The sequence below is a fragment of the Sorex fumeus genome, unplaced genomic scaffold, assembly GCF_029834395.1.
Source record: "Sorex fumeus unplaced genomic scaffold, SorFum_2.1 ptg000020l, whole genome shotgun sequence".
In the NCBI taxonomy this organism is placed as follows: domain Eukaryota; kingdom Metazoa; phylum Chordata; class Mammalia; order Eulipotyphla; family Soricidae; genus Sorex; species Sorex fumeus.
In genome coordinates, this window is record NW_026606077.1 from 2,362,948 (window position 1) to 2,387,054 (window position 24,107).

The 24,107-nt window shown below is 35.6% G+C and overlaps 1 protein-coding gene across 1 annotated transcript in view; it reads right to left on the minus strand.

The window, feature by feature from the left end:
- Positions 1–24,107, minus strand: part of CTNNA3 (catenin alpha 3) — a 1,757,578-nt gene that overhangs the window by 437,774 nt on the left and 1,295,697 nt on the right. Inside the window, exon 12 of the mRNA XM_056113567.1 lies at positions 13,397–13,597. Within this exon, the coding sequence (XP_055969542.1) occupies positions 13,397–13,597 (201 nt within the window). The remainder of the gene's footprint in view (positions 1–13,396; positions 13,598–24,107) is intronic.

Below are 24,107 nucleotides of genomic sequence, written 5' to 3' on the forward strand. Positions count from 1 at the left end.
TTTTCCACCCAACCATGACATTAAAGTGAAATTTAAAATAACATTTATGAAATTTACCTCGGTGTCTCGTAGGAGAACAAAACCATTTTATAAATTATACATAGAGAGAATGACTTCTTTCACAGCAATTTTCTCTGTAAATCATACTCAGAAAAAGTTGTTTCCTGAACTGAGGAATGCACTTTTCAGTTATCCCTTCAACATGTATTTAGTAACTGTCTACTATATGGGAACTACTGTGTTTTGCTTTCAAAATTAGATGTTAGATTGAAAAGCAAAATGTGCCAGGAATCTAGCTTAGTAGTAAAATACAGACTTTGCATCTATGGAGCCCTCTGCTCTAAGATTCTTGGCGCCAAAAAATAAAAATAAAATATTTTTTTAATATCTGGAAACGTGGAAAGATATTGAGCATATCAAGAAAACCAAACATTTAAAAGTTGTGGAATAGCCTGTAAAATGGCCTAACGATGCTGTTTTCTGATATTCAAACCTAACTAAGTAGCAAACAGAACCACATTCTAACAATTTGCATATTAAAATACAATCATATTCCTCTTTAGAATTTATATGTACAAAACATTGGCTTCCATCCTCGGCTCTTTCATTCCCTTATTTGGATTGCTTACTCTGAGGGAAGCTAGGTGCCATTTTGTGAGAATATTCAAGCAGCATATGGAAAGCCCCACATGGAAAGAGCCTAAAGCCTCCTGCCAACAATATGTGAATGAGCTTGGAAGGAAATTTTTCATTCTCAGCTGGTACTTACATTAGTCCAACTTCAGCTAAAAATGTGACTGCAATTTAGTGGGAAACCCTAAGCCAGACACGTCCATGTAAGTTGCTACCGGATTCATGATTCTTAGGAATTTTGAGTGGCTTAAACGTTTGCTATTTTAATTTGCTAAACTTCAGGTTAACTTGTTCTGCAGCAATAGATAACTGATATGGAGTACAAACAATTTATTATGTTCTATGTTTTTAAGTGGACATGGTGATGAACTGGTAATTTGGTTGGCAGATCATAGCATTAGAGAAACAGATCATACAAATCAGTAGTAGGGAGAAAGATTTTCTTATTCATCATTGAAATGTTCTGTGATTATTCTAAGGCCAATGAAAGTTTGGTCTCTAATGTACAGAGCTTTAAAAAAACACTTAATAAAAAGGGGGAAAACAGATTCCAGCAATTCCGGATGCTTCATTTTTTTCAAACACAAACGCTTACTGAGAACCGCAAAGGATAAAGAGCACTTAACAAATGCTGTATGATTAAGTTAGCTGTATATTTTGTTTTGTACCTGAAAATGTATACGATCTGTAAGCCTGGCAAGCTCCCCAAGTTGTATTCGATATGCCAAACACAGTAGCAAGTCTCACAATGGAGACGTTACTGGGCCTGCTCGAGCAAATCAATGAACAACGGGAGGACAGGACAGGACAGGACCTGAAAATACTTTGCTAGTTTATTTTATAAAACAAAAGTTTCTTTTTAAGTAAAAGAGTTTTGAATGGATGGAACCAGTACACGGTTGTAGATGTTATGAATAATTAGGGGAGTTTTACAAATTCCTATAGATATGTATGCTCATGCAAACTTTATTCCAGGAAAAGGATACTCCAATGTGTAATCCCCCATCAGGAAGTGAGACTTACAGAAACATTTACACTTGAACTTTCTCAGTCATAAATTTTACTTTATCTCTGGGTAGTATTAGGAGAGCTCAAAACAAATATTCCAGCAAAGTGTTTTATTTTCCACTATTTAGGAAGGTCCCACTATAAAACTTGTTAAAGAGGTATACACCATCAATCTTTATATTCCTAAGTAAGGTAAACAAGTTGGCGTTGTGTGATACCAGGGAGATTTTAAAGTTTAGATGACATTGTGAATCACTGGCTACTTCATACAGCTATATGATATCCAAAGTCCATACCATAGGTACATACACTTCTATAGCAACCATGGAAATACCCCATATAGCTGGGCTCAAGAAATAGTACAGGGATTAAGGAATAGTGCAGCAGGAGATTACAAGGGCTAAGTATACTTGCCCTGAATATGACTGAGCCGAATTGGATCACACCACATATGGTCCCCCAAGCATCCCAAGCATTTCATAATTCAGAGCTGGAAGTCTGCCCTGAGCAAAACAGATGTGGCCCAAACACCCCACATCTCTCCAAACTCAAAAAGAAAGAAATTCTGTGGCATATTGTTTGATGACCGTTATACAATTATGACCATTATATTCAAAGTAAATCATTTTTACAAATTCTTATGAATTGTGTAGTTACTACTATGGGATGAAGCAGGTAAGACGTTTGCCTTGCATGCAGCTGACCCAGGTTTGATTCCTCTGACACTCTCAGAGAGTTCAGCAAGCTACCGAGAGTATCCTTCCCACATGACAAAGACTGGCAAGCTACCCGTGACGAATTCAATATACCCAAAACAGTAACAAGTCTCAACAATAGAGACGTTACTAGTGCCCACTCGAGCAAATCAATGAACAATGGGAGGACAGTGCTTGAGCAGTAGTTACTACACCTATTGAGTTAAGCTACTGCATATATTACAGGTGTTAATATATCTTATATATATATGTAAGCACACATAAATATTGATATGTTGTATAAGTTTATAGATCAATATATTTGTAATATTATATGTACATAAATAATCTACATATAAACATATATATGTACAAATATAAGTATTATATGTTTACCATATATGTATAAATTGATATGATAAATATTCATTTACCATATAAATAGCATATGGTAAATGAATAGAAGATTGCATGGAATCTATCCTTTTTGACAATGACAAAAGACATGATAAGTAAAGATAAATAATACCAAAAAAGTTATGTATAAGCTAGTAAACAATGCAGGCATAATTTTTAAATTTTAATAATACTTAGTACCATTCATGATCTTCTAAGTCTATGGTGTGAAACTTCTGGCTCTTTTATTTTTATTTAATTTGGTGAGGGGGGAATTGGAACACAACCCGCTGTGGCCTGGCTCTGTACTCAGGTATCACCCATGAAGGTGCTCAATGGGCCCATATGTGGTACATAGGATCAATTCCATATTGACTGTATGCAAGACAAGATGATTGTAGAATCTCCCTATTCCCAGATGTGGATATCTTTAAGAGAAGATAGTGAACTGCTCTGTTGATAGATCACTAATGATTGTCTGAATCTGTTCTTTCAGAACCTTTTAGAAATTTTTATTCTTGTAACATAGTACTTTCTGTTTTGACTTTCTTAATTTGCTTTCTAGTGTAGAGATCTACCACCTTGTTATTTTAAAATTACAGTATTAGATTAGAGTTACTATTTTAGTTCACCAGATATGATTTTGTTATTTTCCCTTATTTTTAGTATATTTACAATAAATATACACTAAGTGGACACTTGATATTCTCATATAAAAGGGTCCATGAGATTTAAATATCCTAGGTACTTGTGCACATAAAAAGGACTTTTATTTTGCCACGTACTTTTGGATAAATACAATATCCTAAGCTCTGATTAATTTTTTTCTATTAAATGTGATATACTGCTACTTGCCTTCGAGAATAGTGTTACAGATAGTAGACAGTCTAAATGAACCCCTACCTTTGTGATAGTCTCTCTCTAGTTCATATTTTAGGTGAAGATATCCACTGCTCACTTCCCTTTATCTCTATGCTCTCTGTGCCGTCAGCACTTTCTTTCTTCCAAGTACTTATCAGTATGGATTTATTCTCTTTTGTTTCCCCGTACTGTTCCTAAACAGGGATTGTAAGACTAATGTGGAGAAAATATATCTTGTCAATTTGTTTTCATGCTAGTATTTTAAATAGTTGATTTGGTTGGCAGGGTGTAAAAACACATCAATAATTTCTGAGCTGAAAGTTTTTAATCTTTTTGGTTGTTATCCCCATTTCTATTGAGGTATCATGATTGACAATGCTGTTAATGATAGTTTCATGCATCCATCATCATTCCAACTTTATACTCCTCATCAGAGTTCTCACTTCACTCCATCTATAAAAACTTCTATCCACACCCCACCTCTCGTGCCCCATTTAGCTCAGATCTGTAGACCAACTCTCCAATTCTGGTGCTTTTAACTAACTTTTATGGAATGGTGTGACATAAGGTCCCAGCTTCATTTATTCGCATGTAGCTATTCAGTTTTCTGAATTCCATTGTCGAAGAGACTTTCATTGCTCCATTTGATGTACTAAGCTCTTTTGTAATAAATTAAATGCCCATAAATCTGAGTGTTTAGTCTAAGGCTCTCAATTGTGGTCCACTAGTCAGTGAGTCTGTCTTTATGTCAATATGACACCATTTTGATTACTAGAGATTTACAGTACTATTTAAAGTTAGAATATTCAATACCACTCAGCATCAATTTCTTTCTTTAGTTTCCTTAGTTTTTTATAGTTCTATGTTCCATAAAAATTTCAGTAGGGACTTTTCCAAGTCCTTGAGGTCATTGGAATTCTTATCACTGAATATGTATAATGATTTGGAAAAGAATGACAACAGTGTCTCTTCCAGTCCTTTAACATGAAAAATTATCCCATTTTTTGGAATTCTTTTCTAATTGTCAGTAGTGACATTCTTTTCACAGTGTCTTTTACCTCCTTTGTTAGGTATTTGATGTTTCTAGATGCTATTTGCAAAATGGGTTGACTTTATTCCTTTTTCTTCTAGTTTGCTATGTCACCAATTTTGTGTGTTAATTTCATAACTTACTATCTTGGTACACTGGAATTTATTTTATCACAAATATGAAGATAACACCATCAATAAACACATAAAGAATCAAAATTTGTCGGAGGAGTTGGCAGAAAGAAAAGTATTAAAGTGATATAAGTGAAATTGAAAGAGAAGTACAATTTTTACTTACTACTTCTCCCAAAAGTAATTTTGTTTTATTTTTATGAATACCAATATCCTCCTTCTTCTTTCTAAATACATAAGAATTATAAGGTAAGTGGCAAAGAAATATGATGAGTTTTCTTAAGTAACTAAAATCTACAATCAACATGAATTTTAAAACATCTGTAATTTTAAAAAAAATATTTCTATTACTTTTTATATAAATTATACCTTTAAAATCCCAATAGAAGCAAAGACATTTATAATAAAAATGTTCACTTAGATTTTATTGCTATATATTTTATTAGAAATTAAAATTAAATAGCGGTGTATGGCCATCAAGATATATTTTATTTTCCATATTACACTGGATTGTTAATACATTTCAAGAGCGGAAACTTGTTATGGAGTTCTTAGCATTTTTGTATTGCTTAGTATTAAGATTTTCTTTTATACTTGATGAAAGCAGAAACTGCAAATTACTATGAGCTAGAGAATGCAACTGTGGAATGAAAGCATGCTTTATAAGACTTTCATTTGCTTAAAATGTTTAGTTTTTCTTGATATACCTCTATTCTTAGTGAGGTGTTAAAGTGAACACCAGATCCAAACACATATGGTTACTACTTTCGTTCACTTGTTCTCATCCCCACTTTTTCCCCAATGGTGATTGTTACTTATCGTTTCTCCCTAGTTAAACCATGATTTCCTTATTGTACGACTTCTTGTACAAATTGGAGACATGTTATAATTTTCAAACCCGAAGAAACAAACTCATCTTCAACTCATCCACTTAGGATAAATAATTTAATAACTACATGGAGGAAAATATCCATATTCATGTATAAACCTTACAGATCATACTGTCCTTTGGAAATAATGACTTTCTAATGTGCTTCTCTTTTTTTCTTTCTTACTTTTTTTTCTTTTTTTTTTAACGGAGACACCTCCAGCAGCTTTTTTGGGGACTACTTGGGCTAGAACCAACAGTAGCCTAGGTCGAGAGGCATGGGTTGCCAGGAATCATACAAGGCCGCACACATGCTAGGCATCTGCTTCTCCATGTAAGCCATATCTGTGGTTTATTTCTTTTTCCCTTCATGATGCATTTGTTTAGTAGTTTCTTCAGTTAATGAAGCTTGATAGTGTAAAGGCAGCAGTACTTTATTTTAGCAATAGTGGTAGGCACTGTTCATCTTAGAAACACTTTCTAAGTGTTTCTAAGTGTTTTCACTTACTAAACTTCACTATACCCATGTGACCATCCAACCCACACAGGATAGCATCTGAGCAATCCCAGAAAATATGTCATAAAAGACAGTAGGGAAGGAGAAACTGGAGATGAAGTGGCTAAAATTAATTCCAATTAAGCACTGCTATCTGTCCAAATGACAACACCAATGGAAATACGAAATGACTTACACATTCAGATTCACCACTTATATCCTCTCTAAAGCTAAAAGAAATAAAATATATAACATACCAACCCCATTTATCTTCTAGACATAGTGATTTTGAATGTCAATTTTAGAACCATAAATGAGTATATAAAAGTTTTTTCAGCTCACAAATATAAGCACATATTCAGATTTTGTAGTCCATATAAAAAGATCCCCAAAGCATTTGAAATATATTTAAAAATAAATATCTTTACAACTGAGGACTATTACTGAAATAGATATTTTTAGAATTGAAAGGAGTTTAATAATTTCAGAGGTATGACATTCAAGATGGAAACAAATGAAGCCTATAACCAGATATTAACTCTACTTTGCCAAGAAAAATTGAGCTATGCTACATTTTATTACAAAACATCTTGCAGTAATTCTATAACTGAAACTTAGTTGCTAAATTAGCAAGTATATATTTGCCCAGCCCAGAGTTCTCTATCAACTGCTGTAACATATGGGCTGGTCTAGTGTTGCTGGGAGTGGGAATACTGATCCCAGCCTTCTAGTCGCTGGGAAGACCAAATATCTCTTATGGCCCCTGAGCTGTTGACTCTCCTACCTTGAATTGATACTTCTCTATCCCCATGGTTCATGGAAACACTGATTTTAGAAGACAATTTTTTTGCTTTTACAAAGAAAGCTTGGTACTTAGTACATCTAAAATAAAGGAAGTCAAAGGGTCTATCACTTTGAATTTAAACTAGAATGATAAAATGTGATGCAGCATAGGAATATATTTTATAAGAGCAGGACAAAGGCCTGTTAATTTTGTGTCTGTTGTTAAATTAAAAGAATTGGTCTTTGAAGGACACATTTTAATTTTTTTCACAAAACTTTGTAAATTCATGTTCCATTATCTCGCCACCATTCTAAGAGAATGATCACTGGAGACTCAGCCCAGTAAAACACACAGCAGGAGATAACCAGCTGGATCAGTGAGGAAATTTATAAATGGCTTACAGAGATGTGAACTAACAGATACACAGAAACCCCAAATATATTAAGCAATTTGAATATAAAAGAAAAAGTAGAAACAAGAAAAGCCATACAGGCCCCAAATTAGGAGGACCATAGTGCCCACTATAGTGACTTTTTCACATGTTGGAGATGTGCCTTATTCCATTTTGTGTCTACATTTGTATCCATTTTCTATGTATACATCTAATTTATGACTTCATTACAATAGGAGATTAGGTCAGGAGCTTTGTGTCTCGCTTGTTGTGGTTGCACAGAATTAAAAATAAGCATAGCATACAAGGATCACAAATACAACTCATAAATTGCATCAAATTAGTACAAGGGGTTCATTAGACATTGATTTATATCTAACTATATTTCCAATAATATTTTTGTTCCATATTCTAGGACACATATTAAGGCTTGTAGGGTATCTGGGTCCCTTCCTTCTTTCTCATTAAACTGTAACCAACTCTTCCAACTCTTTCCCCACCAATGATTCCAGGTTCTAATTTGCCTTATTAGATTAAGCTTTTGTTTTATATTTAACAAACACCACAATGGCCTACTGAGCCAAAGTTTCAATGTGTCATATTTAGTCACTATAGTGGGCTGAGTCTCCAGTCATCATTCTCTTAGGATGATGGCAAGATAATGGAAGATTATCTTGGAAGATACCTCAGAGGACTGAAATAAAAGCTTTGCATGTGTTCTAGGGTCTGGGTTCCTGGCACTGAAAACCTTGTCCCACCAAACAGAGCATTGTTGATGGTGGCTTTGGTGGCTCCTGTGTATAATTAATTTCTTATTATTTCTGTCCTGTAGACTACCTTTTCTCAAAATTAGTGCTTTTTTCACTTTACTTTGTATCATGGGCTGGAGCGATAGCACAGCGGTAGGGCGTTTGCCTTGCACGCAGCCATCATGGCCGACCCGAGTTCGATTCCTCCGCCCCTCTCGGAGAGCCTGACAAGGTGCCAAGAGTATCTCGCCCGCACGGCAGAGCCTGGCAAGCTACCCGTGACGTATTCGATATGCCAAACACAGTAACAACAAAGTCTCCAATGGAGACGTTACTGGGCCCGCTCAAGCAAATCGATGATCAACGGGAGGGCCTTTACTTTACTTTACTTTACTTTGTATCATAGTAATATGATACGAAGGAATAATAGGAAAAAAGAAGTTTGTTCCTGTTCTTTCGCTGACTCCACCAGCCCACCTTCAGGGGTTCTGAACCTTTTCCACAGCTGGACTGTGGTATTGCCAAACTATCTTGGCAACAGAATCACATTCACAGTTCCTGCCTCAACTTAGATGTTAGTGAATATGTTTGCTAAACAAAAAAAAAATCTATTCTAACCACTTTTTTTTTTCTTTTTAAGTTTTTCGGTCATACCTGGCCATGCTTAAGGATCACTCCTGCCTCCACTCAGGAATGGTGCCAGGGAAAGGACCCAGGTCAGCAGCTTGCCTTTTCCCCTCTATTAAATCTCTGAGCCCCATGCATTTTCTTTAAAAAAATAAAAGTATTTCCTTAATGATTGATCAGGTCCTCATCACCGCTGGCCTCTCTTGTCACAGGCTCCAAGGCTCTTTCTTGTGCCAGACAATGGGTTTGAGGGTTTCAGGCAAAGAACTCTCTCTAGAATTTCAATGTTCAAAGTCCAATTATTTGACACTTCTCTGTGCATACCATCAGAGCATAGGCACAACAGAACTCAAACTAAGATGGTTCTGCTCAGGAAGTTGAATTCAATCAAGTGCAATAAAATAGGAATCAGTTAGGATTGATTCCAACAGTGGAAATATCTATTTCAGATAGACATGCATTCCAGTGGTGGCAAATGAAGGTACTATATGTGTGGTTCAGTGTCAAAACATGATGATGCCAACAACAGCATTAAATATTCTGAGAGGATTGGAATTGCACCTCGACTAGTTCTTGTTTGGTGTAAACTAATGAATCCTCTATACGGCACTCATCTTAGCTGTTTTCTACTTGTTCCATTTTTCAGTCTTTGTTTTGTTTAATTCACCTATGGTTAAATTCTGATGTTTGTAATTCAAAACTGCACAAAGCCTTCACGACTATTTCAAAAAATTAGTTTCATTCGTATTATTCCTTCGTATCATATTACTAGGATACAAAGTAAGGTGAAAAAAAAACACTACTTTTGAGACAAGGTCTTCTACAGGACATAAACAATAAGTAATTAAGTATGGGACTCCTATATAATGCACAGGACCACCAAAGCCACCATCAACAATACTCAGTTTGGTGGGACAAGTTTTTCAGTGTCAGGAACCCAGATCCTAGAACACATGCAAAACTTTTATTTCAGTCCTCTGAGGTATCTTCCAGCCCAGAAGCAATTAATTCCACTGAAAGGGATTAAGAAGGATTTTTTGCAAAGGTGTTGGTATTTGAGAAAGTATAAGAATAGCTCCAATTTGAGGGGAAAAACAGAGGGAAAAAATGCTTTCACTGTTAGAAAGTAACTAACAAAGGTAAAGTCTAAAATGAAGAGATGTGTTTTAGTGAAGCATATGCAAGGAAATAAGGTCAGTTCAAGGATGCATCTTAAAGATAAATAATATGGTGTCCTTTCCCCTACAGCTTACAAACTATTTTGAAAGATAAGAAATGTACTGGTATTTTAAAGAGCTTATTAATACTACAGTCATCTAGAATGATGCCTCTGAAACTCCCATCCTTTCAAAGGTACAATACATGAGACAAAAGGAATTTATTAATGCCAACAGCTGCTTTGGATCCTGCTAGTTTATAAACTTGATAGAGTCCATAAATCAGATGTATAAAAAAGTACTGCCAGCCCACCCTTAGTTCATATTTTTCCACAACCTTTTATGAAAGAAATTAATTTGCTGTTAAGAATCCAACTCTATTGAAACCCAAGCACAAAAATTTCTAAGTCTACAACTGTACCTCCTGGTGTTTCACTAATAAAAATCAAAAAATTAAAAAAAAAAAAGAATCCAACTCCACGCCTTTACATTGCAATCCAGAATATTTGCAGAATATTTGCTACTTAACAATAAAAATATGTATTCTCTTCTCTTACTTTTTTGTTTGTTTGACCGTTTTTTGTTTTTGTTTTGTTTTGTTTTGTTTTGGCCACACCTTGCTGTGCTCAGGTTGTGCTTTTGGCTCTGCACTTATGGACCATTTCTGGAGATGCTCAGGGGGTCATCTGAGTTTTTGAGGATCAAACTCAGTCGGCATTCAAGACAAATGTGCTAATCACTGCGCTATAGCTTTTAGGAATTTCTGCCAATTGGAGAAACTTTGTAACATGAGAGAATTGAATAAAATAAAGCATTTCACATGGAATGCAACATTATGCTTTTGTTTACGTTAAATATGCATTCCAGATATTCCAGATATTGTCTTCATTTTCTTCACTTAAAACCAGCAACAAGGGTTTTAAGAACCAAAAGAAAATCTTGACATATATGAAGTGTACCCAGGTAATTCTACTTCTAATGCTTAGACACATAGATTATCAAATCTTGAAAATGTGCAAATGAGTCAGAAGTCTTATTAAAATCAAAGGTACAATGTTCAAAAAAGTTCTCCATGACTTAGCAAGTATGACTTAGGTTTCAGCATTTAAGATAATACTTTAAAGTAAATTCTGCAAAGAGAGGAAGTCTGTAATAAAAAAAATTCACAGTAGTTTCTTATTAAGTTATTTTCATTAAACCAGGGTTAAGACCTGAAAACTGCACAAAAGAAATAGAAAGAGACAAGCAGGCTACATATACAAAACAGTAACTTTCCAAAATGTGAACTGTTCAGTCATCATAGCACAAAGCATGACACTTCTCATTACTTAATTTGAAGATTGTTTATAAATAATAAATCCAAGTTATGAGCAGCTGTAAAAAATGATGCAAATTTTTTCTTATGTAATTGTGGATGATAAAATAGTTGGATGTATTTTCACGAACAATATCTCTATGAGAAAGAAAATGCTCACATTTTTCAGTTTTGGTTAAGATCAAACTGATCTCATTAGTTTTTCATCTAATTTATTGCTCAGAATTCCCTTTTGTAAGATAAATCTCAAAAAAGCTGCTTGAGGAAAAATTTGAAGCAAGATATATAAAACAAAAAAATGAGTAACTTCTCATAGATAAGCCAAAAGTCAATTTAAAAACTGAAAAGAAAATATTAGAAAGACATAAACAATATTATCATAATAATAGTGAGATGCTATTTATGTGGAATAACTTAAGAATATTCTGTATTATATTTGAGGCATACAACATAAGGTGCCTAAAATTCATGTTTAGATAATTTAATGAAGTATAATTTAATATATTATTTGGATAACATATTACCTATAATTAAAGAAAAATGGCATCGCCTAAGGATATTGATAAGATAATAAACTACAGCATTATTGATAAACTTATGTGCAAATGAGCATAAATAACGTTTTAAAATTTTAGACGATAAGAATTGATTTTTGGCCAGAATATTTCCATAACTCACTTCACTTTCTGGACACAAGAATCTAGCTTCTACTATACTGTACATGGTACATAAGGATTCTATCACTGGAGTATAAAATTGTAAGCTTTGAATTTCCTGTGGGCATTGTTACCAACAGAGTGTTTACAGGATATTACTAGTATAACTAGAGTACCAAGGATAGGGAGATGATACAGTTGAAGCCCTCGTAATAAAGTCTACTGGGAACATTTCTTTTCAATTCCCAACACAAAAATTTCATTTGTTTAAAATGGAAAATCTTTATGTATTCTTCATTCACTTATACCCACTGGATTTTTAGATCAGATATAAACCACATGTTATTGTACTTGACTATGAACCACAAAATGAACCAAAATGAATTTATGTTATGGAAGAGGTTTTGAATAAGCATAATAAAATCATTTCTTTAAGTAGAATGCCACAATGATAAAGCAACTACTATGTAGACTGTGTGATATCACTGAATTTAAGTCATGAGTATACAAATATTGTTTAATGTAACAAATTGCCTGTATTCTTCATTTTTCTTTATAATGTTGTCATTAAATTACTTAAAGGATAACAAGAAAACTAGTTGCCAGGGTTTGGGGAAAATTATTGTCATCAGTGATTTTCTATATCGACATTCTAGAAAAATAGGTATCAGTTCTCTAACAAAATAAACTAAACATGTGGCACTTCAGAAACAGCTTATACTAGAGAGATATTAAATATTAATATTTTCTATTAGCAAATCAATTTCAAGGAGCAGTTTTCTTTCTCCCTCAACAATTTTACCTTACTTTATTCCCATTACCCTCTAACCAAAAACATATGTCTTCAAATTTAATATGCTTATGCATAAATGTTACTGTTGTTACTGTGTTTGGATCGAGTACGTCATGGGTAGCTTGCCAGGCTCTGCCGTGCGGGCAAGATACTCTCGGTAGCTTGCCGGGCTCTCCAAGAGGGGCGGAAGAATCGAACTCGGGTCGGCCATGTTGGCTGCATGCAAGGCAAACGTCCTACCGCTGTGCTATTGCTCCAGCCCTATAATATGTCAGTATTTGCATATATTATACGTAAATTATATTTACAGAATATCTAAATGTATTATGTGTATTGTATTATATTATATAATTTTGTATATTATTTATATTCTATATAATTATATCTGGCTTTATTTTTAGGCCACATCTGGTAGTGCTAAGGGCTTACTCTGGGCTTTGTGTTCATGGATCATTCTGGGGATCAGGGGATCGTACGGGGTGCCAGGTTTCAAACTCAGGTTTACTTTGTGCAAGGCAAATGCCCTACCTGTTGTGCTTCTTAAAGAAATGATACCTGTTGTAACTCAGGCCACATATCAAAGACTTCTTTTTTCAATGAATATATTTACTTCTCAGGGATAAGTTTCAAATCATATTACAGTGAGATTCAAGTCCGTATCTACCAGCTAAATAACCTATTTAAAAACAAGCAACATAATCTGAGCTTTCTCCTTATTTTTGAGTATTCAGTAGCTGAGCCCACCCAAATAGCAGGAGCAGTGCATGTGGTATAACTGCAGAAGTTACTTGGTGAATGTAACTTACCAGTACTTGTGAGAAATTCCACATTCCTCATCACACCTTCTGTATAAGCCCCTGGTTCATAACTGTCCATTTCACCGGTGACAATGTGCGCTACTCTTGCAGCCCGTCCTCTGATAGCTCCGGCAGCGCGATCTAAATTATCAGCATCCTGATCTCTCAAGGCTATGATACATTTGTTAACATCTTCTAGGATATGGCTCTCTGAAAGTAAATAGATCAAATCAGTCATGTGGTTGTTCTTTATCACACAAGTAAAGCATATTAAGTTAATGTTAGATTCTGTCTTCAAACATGGTACAACATTATATTTTTCTTTGGGGGTGGAGGGACTCACAGTGGTGCTCAGGGCTTACTCCTAGCTCTAATCTCAGGGATCACTCCTGGCAGCACCCAGGGGATCATACTGGGTACTGGATCAAACTCAAGGTGGGCTGTGTGCAAGGCAAGCCTTTCCAGCCCCTGTGGTACATGACTATAAAGAAAAAAATCAGATCTGATTCTTCTTACATCTCTTTCACAGCAAATCTGTAAAACACACAATTTTATATTCTACCAACAATTGCAATTGATTGTATATTAATTTAGATTCCAGTTCTCAAGGACCAGTTTAAACTTCAGTTATTCAGTTAATATTGACACCATGCATGGTGTGCTCAGAGGTTATTCTTGGCTCTGTACTCAGGAATTAACACATATATGGTGTTGGGGATCAAACTCCAGCTTGCCTAAGTGAGAGACAAGCATCTAACCTACTGTACTGTCCTTTAGACAAAGATAAGTTTCTAGATTAATACAAAAATTATATGTAATGGGATAGTTATTTATATAAATACATAATATATTATATAAAATGAAAAAGGAACATTCTGAAAGCCACAAAACACTTTAGAAATACTGTTCCTCTATAAAAGCAAATTATGAACTTACATTCACTAAAACCCACTGACTTACATGTAACATAATTTAACAAGTTATAGAAAGAAATCAGAGTAACTCCAGATATTCTTTGCCTAATATGGTGTGAATGCAGAGGTATTAGAGTAGCACACGAATGTTTACTTTCTCTTTAAAGGTAAAGGTAAAGGCCCTCCCGTTGATCGTCAATTTGCTCGAGCGGGCCCAGTAACGTCTCCATTGGAGACTTTGTTGTTACTGTGTCTGGCATATCGAATACTCTCGGTAGCTTGCTGGGCTCTCCGAGAGGGGCGGAGGAATCGAACTCGGGTCGGCCATGTTGGCTGCGTGTAAGGCGAACGCCCTACCGCTGTGCTATATCTAATTTCAATTTCTCTTTAGAATAAGTAATATGCATCGGAAAAATTAGTGAAAAGACCTGAGAAACTTTAGAATGTCAATAAGCCTGGGTAATAATATTTTTTAAAGATAGTAAGAGAATTAGTACATTTAATTATTTAATTTCCGGCTTCATCACAGAAATCTCTACCCAAATCTTCTTAAGTGTCTATTGCATAAAAATAGAATGCATAGAGACTCGGTGGACAGCACTTATTTTGCACTTATAGGAGTGAGTTTGGCCTCAGCACCAACTGAAAACCTAGCAGAATTTGTCTGAAACAGGCTTCTTCCAGTGTCACCTTGGTACAACTGATATTAATTCACAACATATGGGAATACATTCAACAATTTGGACAAGATGGGCCTCATGAAATCTGTTACAACTATTACTTTCAGAATGCATATATGAAGTTATGAGCAGAGAAGGTCCTAGAGGCTGAGAAAAAGCTCTTGCCCATTTCTCAGACATTTTATCTTTCGTACTTGAAAAAGCAATAATTGCTTTTTCTGTTAGCTTTGGAGTATACCTTTGGATATAGGTTTGAATGAACATGCCCCATCTCTTTGAGGAATTCATCGTTTTACTCTCAGAATTAAAGATGAACTTATTTCCCCCTTGTCATTTGAAACACCTTCCTTCATTTTGATACTCCAGGTGTCTGAGATGCTAAACAGAGGACATCTATCCATAGTTTGTTTTCCTCCGTGTAAATTCTCCATACATATGTTATTACATTGATTTTCTATTGCGAACCTGTCTGATGTTGTTTTGATTACTTATCCGAACTGAGGAAAACGCAGAGAGGAGGGAGTTTTTTCCACTGCACTGAACACCATAAAGCAATATCCTCGCAGAGTCACAATTATTCTACAGAGCATAACATCTAAACTACCAATGAAAAGAATGTGCTCCCTGGTGGGAACCTATATAGACCTATATTCATAGATTTCCTTTGTAGAAGCCTTCTGAGTCCTTTATATTTATTTTAAAACTTCCCATATCTACCATGTTCTCTAAATGCCCCAACTTCTGTGAGCATATTAGAATTTTGACTTAGACAACTAAGCACATCTGGCCAGCTTACTAAAATCCAACCATCCATTCAAGACAGGAATCCAATATTCCATCTTCAGGAAATCCATGGTAAACTATGTTTGATATTGCTTGGGATTCCATAAAATGGTTTAATTATTCTCATAAAATAGTGCTTCCTTTAAAGTATCTATCCATTTTTAAGTTCTATACTTATGAGACAGTCTGTATCATGGTCTGAAATTAATTAAGACAGTTTTTTTATCAATTCCTTGAGATATAATATCAGGTCTCTGATAAAACACATGCCACCTTTTAGATTAATAAGAATGTGTTTTTTGAATAAGTCCTCTTGTAAGACAAAACAAGACAAGTAAATTATTTTGTGTAAATCCTTACCTATGGATTATAAACTTAAGTGGATTTAAATTTAGCCAGTTTAAACCATATCAAACACAGGTCATTTCTGTGGAAAAAAATAAGTATTGAAAAACTTCATTATAAATTCATGAGCATTGAGCCTAATTTGCAGTATTCAGTTATGAATGTGTCATTAAAGCCCATAATAAATTCAAGCATCCCAACCAAAATTGTACGTGTATCATCACCATCATATATCCCCTGAAACTGAATGTAAGTTTTAAATGTGGAAAGCATAATAATCATTTGTTTTTTGAAAAGTCCACAGATGTGTACTTTAACGGCACATTAAGAAGCTGTTATCTTTCAAGTATGTCAGTTATTTTTTAAAGAAATGCAATAGACATACGTACACAATGAATGAGTAATCTATATACACCAAAGATATTAATGTTAGATTGCATAGTTGGTTTTGATCCATACTAAAAATGTAAAATGATATTTGGTGTGGGATTAACTTTATACTTAGAAGATTAAATATCTATTAAACTCCATGATTTCTCCTAAAGTAAGGCAAAATCATTGCTGACTATATTATTTTTTGGAGTTAATTTTTCAAATTATGGGTACTAACAATGAATTGAAGGCTCATCTCTTCAATATTTATATATATATACAAATATATATGCCACAATACATTTTATTAAACTAGAATAAAAATGTAGCAAGTTTTTTTTTTAATTTTTGTTTGCTTGGCTTTATAGAAGCTTATGTGATAACTGCTTGAAATTTATCAGCACAATCAAAAGTTAAGATGAGAATTCAGGTTAAAGCATTACAGAGGTAATCATAAATATGGAATCAAATTTCACATGAACATATACAATATAAAAATAAATGAAATAAGTTGAAAAGAACATGTTACCAAATTTATCTGAAATGTCTATCTTGAGTATCTTGGATACAATGATAAAATAACCTTTCTAATTACTAAAAATAAATGTAGCATTAAAGCATTGGAAAATATTTGCAAAATTTTCATCATTATGATACTCTCTCATTACTCTGAATGTTTCACAAAAATGCCAGCAACAATTATTTGCATGATTCTAAAACAGTGCCAGAAAAATAAAATTTTGAGTGCCTCCTACATATGCATAATACTAAGCTACACCAATTACTAAAAAAATCATATTTCATGTTAACTTAAGTAGCAAAATGAACTTCATGAAAGCTAAACAACTTATGCCTAGCTATGTTATTCTAAACTGGTAGGAAAAATTAAAACACAAATAGCTTCTCTAAAACTTTTTCCTGACCAGTCTCTTAAGTCCTTCCTGACGAGATGAGTGTACTTGTTAGACACAGCTAACATCATTAGGAGCTATATCTCAATTAAATGTTTTTCTGAACAGTTGATGTCATACTCAACAATTACACATTTTAAAAAGTGAACTTTAGGGGTTAGAGAGGTAGTACAGCAGTAGGGCACTTGCCTTGCACGTGTCCAACCTGGGGTTTGATCCCAGGCACCCCATATGTTCCCCTAAACCACCCCAGGAGTGATTCCTTGTTGTGTGAAGTGACATATATCAGTTGATCAGAGACTCAGAGATAAGACATGCAAGAGGAATGTAGAAGCATGGAGGGTCAAGGCTCGTTTAGGCTCAAGGTGGAGACTGACTGCAAGAGGTCTCCTTTTATTCTACTTTTTATCAGTTACATCCTAATGACTTCATCACAGAGAAAGAATCACCAACGAGAGTACAAACAGTTATAGGATAAGCATTCGTCGAAAGAACATCAGAGTATACATTGTTTTGTCAAAGCTATGTTGCTAAATCTATGTTGTAATGATTAAAATGGCAGAGAAACATATGGAGCTGGACATGTAAGCTCTACAGACTGTGTTCCCCACATTCTTGTGGGGAGTTACACACACACACACACACACACACACACACACACAAAGAGAAGGCTCATACTGGTACTTGAAGGTCAAACCAGATTAAGGATGTATATATATATATATATATATATATATATATATATATATATATGAGAGGAGAAACTGCTGCCTTGAAATGCCAAGAGAATGTATGACCAGGCGGGTGTATGAAAGAATGCTGTACTTTTCCAGATCATCTGGACTCACAAGTTTCAGCCTGTCCACTTAACTCACAGCAGGGCCTTGGTTCTTATAGGGCAGCAACCAGAGGCTCATGCTAATCTCCTGGTTTAACACCAACAATCCCTGAGTACATCCTTAGGAGTAAGTCCTAAAGATGGCTAAGTGTGGCCCCAAACCAAACCAAACCCAAACAATAAGGAATATGGCACTGGTGGAGGGATGGGTATTTGATCATTGTATAATTGAAACTTAAGCACTAAATTTGTAAGTCTAAAAAAAAAAATACTGTATTATTATAAAACCCAGATCCTGGAAGTGCAAATGCGGCCACACGAGATCGTATTATCTCATCTTTACTTTGGACAAACTGGCAGGCTACCGAATGTAACCTGCCCACAAGGCAGAGTGTGGCAAACTCCCCGTGGCGTACCCAATATGCCAAATACCAGTAACAATGATGGGTCTCATTCTCCTAACCCTGAAAGAGCCTTGAATATGGCACATTTTTAAAAATCTCAGGGCTAGGACGAAGGAGATGTTACTAGGGCCTGCTCGAGGCAGTCGACGAACAACAGGATGGTCATGATCATGATCGTGAGATTATTTTAAAGCAAACACAATCACATTTTATATTATGAAGATTTGCTTGTGAAGATTTGCCATAAGAGTTTTTTTCACTGTCAGTTTAACACTCAGGTCAGGAGTGAGAGACACTTGGTGCTACTGAAAATCCAGAATATGTTATTTAAAAATCAAAGAATGGCTTAAGTGCTAGCAATTTCTATCAATCATCTTATAGCTATCCTGAGATGCATAGTGAGCTCTTTATGTGATAAAATAGTAATAAGTAGGGAAATATGAGAACTGATCTTACACTAGCAGCTACTTCATGTGTTGAAAACTTCTCTGGTTAGCTTTAGTCTCCATAGCAGATGAAATTCATTAAATTACTTTTTCTATACCTTTTTCCTTATTTTTTCCATTCCCTATAATTGAAGCTGGAATTTGCCTCAGGGAAAGAAGAAAACAACAAATTATAGTAAGAACAAAAAGCTAATGTATTGGGTTTTGAACTAAAGCAGAATTTTACAAATCCACACCCCCAAAAAGAGACTAAAGTAGACACACAGTTTATTTTCAAAAACCAGAATCTACTAACAGGTAAAAGTTGTTTACTTTTAATTCCCAAAGCTAGGCTTTGAATATATCAATGATAGGGCCTGAAGAAATAGAGAGCTTATGCTATAATCCATTGAGTGAAGAATAATAAACCACCAACCGCTTCCTCCCTGGGTATCTACATACAGAAGATAGGGAAGAGAAAGAAATATTTTTCCAAAAAGAAACTCTTTTGTTTAAGTGACTGAGTTTCAAGTCAAAATAGTAATTGGTAAGATTAAAGTTAGCTACCCACCACATAGGATCTCAGAGAATTATACCAAATCTAATTATAAAAAATAAGTTTCCACACCTGGATCTATAGCTGTAAATTCCAAACCCATTACGTAGGCAAAAATGTTCAAATAACAATGAACACAGAATATTTTTTCTTTCTCCTTTAAAAAAGGCCCTCCCGTTGATCGTCGATTTGCTCGAGCGGGCCCAGTAACGTCTCCATTGGAGACTTTGTTGTTACTGTGTCTGGCATATCGAATACTCTCGGTAGCTTGCCGGGCTCTCCGAGAGGGGCAGAGGAATCGAACTCGGGTCGGCCATGTTGGCCGCTTGTAAGGCGAACGCCCTACCCGCTGTGCTATCACTCCAGCCCTTTCTCCTTTACCAAAAACAAAAAAGTAGCTAAATTATAAATGGATACAGCATTATGCAAATTAATGGTTTAAACATCTATTAAAAGAGGTCAAAATTTCTGTTATGTAAAAATTTGATCAAGAGCTTAATCCACAAATTAACTGTTACTCTAGATCCCTATATAAAAATTTAGGCAAATACTTCTTGAAAAAAATAGCATGTATAATGCAAAGCATATTAAAAATTGTTTTAAAATTCTTCATTCCTTCTATAATTTATGAGGATATAGTCCTCATAGCTGCAGTAGTATAACATATAAGAAATATTCTAAAAATATATTTTTCAAACATATACTTCCAATATAGATTTTGTCTCACAACTGCCCTCCTAATCTTGGGATTTCCAAAGTGTTGAGTGTTTCATAAGTGTTAAGATTTCCTTTGCTATGTTAATAAAGGTAATTTTTGGAAAACACCTGGGACGGAACAGGTTGCCAGGGAAACTAACAAGAGTATAGGGTGAAATTTCCAGTTCCAACCCACTGCTTTCATGGAGAGGAGAAAACAGGTTGGAAGTAGAATTCAATTGCTAATGGTTGATAACTTAATCACTTGTATCAATGTAATAAAATTTACACAAAAGCCTCAAAGGGTAGATTCAAGAGGCCTTCCAGATCTGTGAATACATGGAGAATTGGTGGCAGTCTTTACTTTTTTACAGACCTTGGCCTTTGCTGTTCTTGGCAGGGGGGCTCTTCCAAGTTAGATACTTTGGGTGCCCAGGTCCCACCATCCATTTTCTCCAACCAGAGTGGTGGTTCGGTGTGAAAAGTCTAAGGATGTGGCAATTCTCTGGCCATGTAGTAACCAGGAATCACCTGGGCACTCCAGCAGTGTTCAGGAGTCTCTAGATCTGTACCGAGTAACGCTTGAGAAACACATTCAGCAGGTACCCTAACCACTGTGATTTTCCCCAATTACTCCATCTTGCAATGTTTTTATCTAATTATTGATTTGAGAAATGAATTAATGGGTGATCTATGTGGGGTTTCCCAGTATATTCTAAGGGGGATAAAGTTTTTAAAAAATCATTATGGGGAGCCATGGCATGAGACTATAGGAAGTGGCAGGTAGGAAGGAGCAGCTCCGGGAAGGAAACTGGGTCAGAAAGGCGCCAGGCATTCCAGCTGCCTTCTCCCCACCCTGCTCATGAGGCAGGCTTCCAATGAGGGAGCAATCTTCCTGGCCCTTGTATCTACTGTCCTTGGGTGTCAGTCTCATGTTATGCTATTTTATAGTCCACAAGTGATGTCAGTCCTTCTGTATCTGTCCCTTTCTTTGTGACTCATTTTACTTAGTAATTTCCTCTTCTAGTCTATCCACTTAGAAACAAATTTCATGACTGCATCTCTCCTAACAGCTGCATAGTATTCCGTCATGTAGATGTACCAAACTTTCTTTATCCAGTTGTCTGTTACTGGGCACTTGGTTTGTTTCCAGATTTGGGCTGTTGTGAACAGTGCTGCAATGAACATCTAGGTACAGATGTCATTTACACTGTGCATTTTGCACCCTCAGGATATATTCCCAGAAGTGGTATTGCAGAGTCTTACGGAAGTTCAATTTTTAGTTTTTGAAGACTGCCCATATTGTTATTCAGAAAGGCTTAATGGGAAGTGTGTGCTGAAAGTAGATAAAGGACCAAACATGATAATCTCTTAGTATCTGCATTGCAAACCATAACGCCCAATAGTAGAGTGAGAGTATGGGGGATACTGTCTGCCACGGAGGTAGAGGGAGGGTGGGAAAAGGGGGGGTATACTGAGGACATTGATGGTGGGAAATGTGCACTGGTAGAGGCATGCATGTTTGATCATTGTGTGATTGTAACTCAAACATAAAAGCTTATAACTATGTCTCACAATGATTCAATAAAAAAGAAAAAAAAGAAAGGTGCCAGGGCCAGATAAAGTTTGAGAAACACTGATCTAGTGAATAAAAGGTTTCCTGAGTTCTGCGATGACTTCATGACACCTGAGGAGGGTGTCCTGGGAATCTGTGATTTACAGCAAGTCAGCAAGAAACAAGTGTAATAATACAAACTTGCCACAGTCGCCTGAAGTCTGAGGAGAGGGTTTGGGTGTCAGAAGAACCACCAGCTTGCCTGGGGCTTGTGGTGGCAACGGCAGTGGAGAGCTAACTCAGGAAACATTCCCTTTGGAATCTGAATTTCATGTTGAGTGCCCGATGTCCCTATGTTTCTCTTATCCATTTTCTCACGTTGTTTATCTTGGATAAGAATCACCGTCAATATGTATGTTTCCCAGAGTGCACTGTAACTGATAAAATATAAACCAAACATCACAGAAACTGAGAATGTTTTCCAAATTCTGATTCCATAGAAAACTGATTTGGTCTCTGACCCACAGACAGAATGGGAGACTAGATGTTCAAGAACTTCCAAAATGCCACCAATTCTGCTGCAACAAAATCCAGTCACTATGACTAGCGAGTCCACTTCCTAAACTTTCCATTCTTCTACCTATTTTAAAGAATATAGTCTGGGAGAAGGAGAAATGCTTGAATATGATATATGACTGTGACTCTTGCCTTTATTTTTCTGTACCAAATAAATCTTTTCCCTTTTTCTCCCAGAGTCATGTGAACTTGATTGACTTCAGAGCATGAGATATAAGGTTTCATGTCATTTCTAGGTAGATAGTATCAGAATTGGGTTGAATCCCCAATAACCCACTGGTATTCAAGAATTGATTGTTGATCCATGGAAAATTTTAGAGAAACACACACACATACAAACACACAAACACATGTACACACCCCACATAGACATACATATTGAAATGGAGATGCAAGATACACAGTTCTTAAAGTGTGTTCTTTTTACCACTCCAAAATCTAAGTATTACTGTGTAAGAAAATACATAGGATATAAAAGATAAGATATATTTCCCACCTGTAAGTATTTTTTAGACTGTAATTGCTCTCTTTGTCTTTAACTCTTCACAAAACATCATAGACAAAATCATTGTCATCTTATAATTTCAGTGAAATTTTGTTAACCTTTATCACAAAAATTGCTCAGCTTCTTTGCACAATAAGCTATTTACTCTTCATTGGGCTTTAACTAGCTCAAATTTAATTGACCTACTTCTGACAATAATCAAGAGAAAAATAAAGTTTAGATTGCTATTACCAAGCTAGTTCTTTGTCAACTATACTTAAAAGAACTCTGAAAAGAACTTTTGCAGCCACAAGGAGAAAAACAAAGAAAACCAAAGAAGCCTTGATATTTCTTTAAGATTGTCTTGAGTATTATGATATGAACAGTTTCCAGACAAGCTGTCAAACCAATACATTCTTCTATTATGAAACGCTCCATCTTAGTCAGTCTCCCCTACTTCACTTCTACCAGGTATCCACTTTCTCCAAATCAATTTAATTTAGAAATTTAAACATTAATGTGCAGAAACCCTATGTAATGAGGTGAGGGTGCTATAGAGAGTGAATATTCATGAAAAAATCAGCCTACTACAAAACCTGAACAGGGCTGGTGTCTTCCACACGAGGTGATGAGGAGGAGCTTTTTCCATCACTAGCAGAACTGGAGGCAGAATCACTCCAGAGAGGGCATGAGAGATGGCTGGCATGGTTATAGGAACGTGTAAGTGAGTCTCATCGGTGAATCATTCCTTATCTCTTTTCTTTATAGTTATGTTCTGTTTCCTAATAAATCCACTCAGTGTTAGAATGATTGATTGCTTTAGATAAATTACCTCAGGTTATTAATTATTCAAGTAGTTTACTATATTCGTGTGTGGGGGGGGTGTAAACGAAACATTGCATGGTGAATCTTAGATCTTAATGTAAAATGCAAAACTATAAAGAGCTTAAAAGTGAAGTAACCTTTGATTGGCAATGTAGGGGGGAAGATGTAAGCTAAATCTGCCATTCCAAAATCTGTCTCTTTGAGGGGCTGGAGCAATAGCACAGCGGGTAGGGTGTTTGCCTTGCACGCGGCCGACCCGGGTTCGATTCCCAGCATCCCATATGGTCCCCCAAGCACCGCCAGGAGTGATTCCTGAGTGCAAAGCCAGGAGTAACCCCTGAACATCGCCGGGTGTG